Source organism: Seriola lalandi, unplaced genomic scaffold (assembly GCF_002814215.2).
Source record: "Seriola lalandi dorsalis isolate HSWRI2012SDOR001 ecotype SW California unplaced genomic scaffold, Sedor1 jcf7180002033962, whole genome shotgun sequence".
Lineage (NCBI taxonomy): Eukaryota > Metazoa > Chordata > Actinopteri > Carangiformes > Carangidae > Seriola > Seriola lalandi.
Genome location: NW_019504565.1, coordinates 1 through 1,999, shown reverse-complemented (window position 1 = coordinate 1,999; position 1,999 = coordinate 1). Strand labels below are relative to the sequence as shown.

At 43.3% G+C, this 1,999-nt stretch overlaps 1 protein-coding gene across 1 annotated transcript; it reads right to left on the bottom strand.

Annotated features, from left to right (window-relative positions):
• Positions 1-383: 383 nt before the first annotated feature.
• On the bottom strand, positions 384-1,848 carry LOC111646685 (2-aminomuconic semialdehyde dehydrogenase-like). Its single transcript, XM_023396245.2, has 2 exons — positions 1,458-1,848; positions 384-557 (listed from the first exon to the last, which is right to left on the bottom strand). Exons 1-2 carry the CDS (start codon positions 1,602-1,604, stop codon positions 399-401), a joined length of 306 nt encoding a protein of 101 aa, XP_023252013.1. The 5' UTR covers positions 1,605-1,848; the 3' UTR covers positions 384-398.
• Between the last annotated feature and the right edge of the window lie 151 nt (positions 1,849-1,999).

Genomic DNA, 1,999 nt, shown 5'->3' with positions numbered 1-1,999 from the left:
CAATGGTGTTTGTTGAAACACTGAGCAAACACTTTTTGTTATTCTATAACTATCATCGGGTCTGAATGTGCCTTTCAACCACACTTTGCGTCCATGACAAAATATCCCCAAAAATCAAATGTCCCCAAAGTACAGAATAACTCCCACTGTTGCTCATGACCTCTTGACCTTCAATCTTGTGTCACCAAAAGGCCTACTACATTATTTGGTTTTACATTCTAGACGCAACATGATATCAGCTGCAAGGGTTCGGGCATCCAGTCGTGCTTAGGATGAGTAACCACCTTGTTTATACTGAAAACAGACCAGTTTTGACCCACTCACTTAATCCCACATGACTGATTAATCTGATTGACTCTTGGTTTGATCCAAGAAGTGTATCATGTGTATCACGTGTATTATAAAACACCTTGGTCTCTGGACTCAGCTTGGGCAAACTCCTCCAGGTGGGCTTCGATCAGGTCGGCCAGCTTGTTGAGGATCTGCGCTCGCTGCTGTGGGCTGCGGGCGGACCAGTCGGGGAAGGCCTCTTTAGCTGCTGCCACCGCTGCATCCACCTGCAGGAAGTCATGCACAGGGAGATAAGCATGCTGTTCTGTGGGACTTTCAGATTGTGTTAAAGGATGGAGTGTGTTACGCCACACTGCGCAAGCAGTTCACGATGTGGGGGTCACATACACCAAAGGGCCTCAAGATAAACCTTGGGATTAAAGGGCAGAGAAAGAAAAAATGCTGCTTTCGTGTGATATAGACCTACTGGATACTTTCACCTCTTAGGACCTCCTCTGAAATCTGACCTGGAGGAATGTGTGTTTGTGTGTGTGCATCACATCGGCTGAAAACTTTGATTTCACTTAGTACTACAGTAATGCTGATTATTACATGTTTACTCTCTATAATCTTACCACTGTTGAGTACAAAATATGAACGTTTATGGAGTGTGTTTAATATGTTTAATCATTACTAGACTGTTGACTCTGCAAAGAGCAAAGGTGCTTCCCTCTGAAACTGCGTTTCAAATCTGAACTAACCTTCACCTACTTTATATTCAACAAGAATATGTAGCACATAGAAATGAATTGCCATGCTCATTTCCTTTTGACCATTGCAAGTACAACTTCACCCAAGGGCTTTCAATAAAATGCCATCCAACACAATATGATTATAAATCTTTATGTTTATGATGGTTATTTAAAGGAGTGGACAAAAAATTAGAAACACAACATGAAAAACATTAACTCAAAAACAGCTTCACAAGGGAATCCAGTCATACTAGATTTAAAATGATCTCAGATTACAACATATGCCAAACACAGGACAAATAACTACAAATATTGTGTCATTTCAGCAAGGGACAGTAGCCTAGCCTATAAGTTCTATGCGCTCCTGAGGAAGCACCAAATGCATAGTGCATAATGTAAATAAAGTAAAAATATCAATGTCTGAGGATGTCCCACCTCCTCTTTGCCGCTGTCAGGTACTTTGCAGTAGACCTCTCCGGTGGACGGTTCGGATGAGTCGATGTGGTTCCGGCAGGGGACGAATTTCCCTCCGATGTAGTTCTCCAGAACCAGGTACGAGCGCTGCCCCGAGGCTTTCGCCATGACTGTCAGCTAATCTGCTTCCAAACACACACACAACTAACCGAGGGTAAGATGACAGCAGGCTGGAGCAGACAGCGTCTCAAACCGCATGAATCCAACTGCAAAGAAAGGGGGAACCTGGACACAGAATCTGGCCTTGCACTGATCCTCCCACTGCACATTTCACAATAAAAGACACTGCTTCTCCCAGAGCACAACACTGGTCAGTCATGTTACCACTATCACAGCTGTCAGTGCATTGTGAAAATCAGAACTGAAAAGGGAGTGGGTGGGTGGGGGTGTGTATTTTTTTAGTCATTTTTGGCAGGATTTATTTTTTCATTGAGCCCAGTACTGCCAGGTGTAACTTGCATGTTGGCATAAAAACTAAGCTTCATATTAATTGTTGACACCGA

Coding starts and splice junctions, on each gene's coding strand:
- LOC111646685 (XM_023396245.2), bottom strand. CDS start 1,604: ATGGCGAAAGCCTCGGGGCAGCGCTCGTACCTGGTTCTGGAGAACTAC. Junction 558..1,457: donor CTGACAGCGGCAAAGAGGAG/GTGGGACATCCT, acceptor GACTTCCTGCAG/GTGGATGCAGCGGTGGCAGC.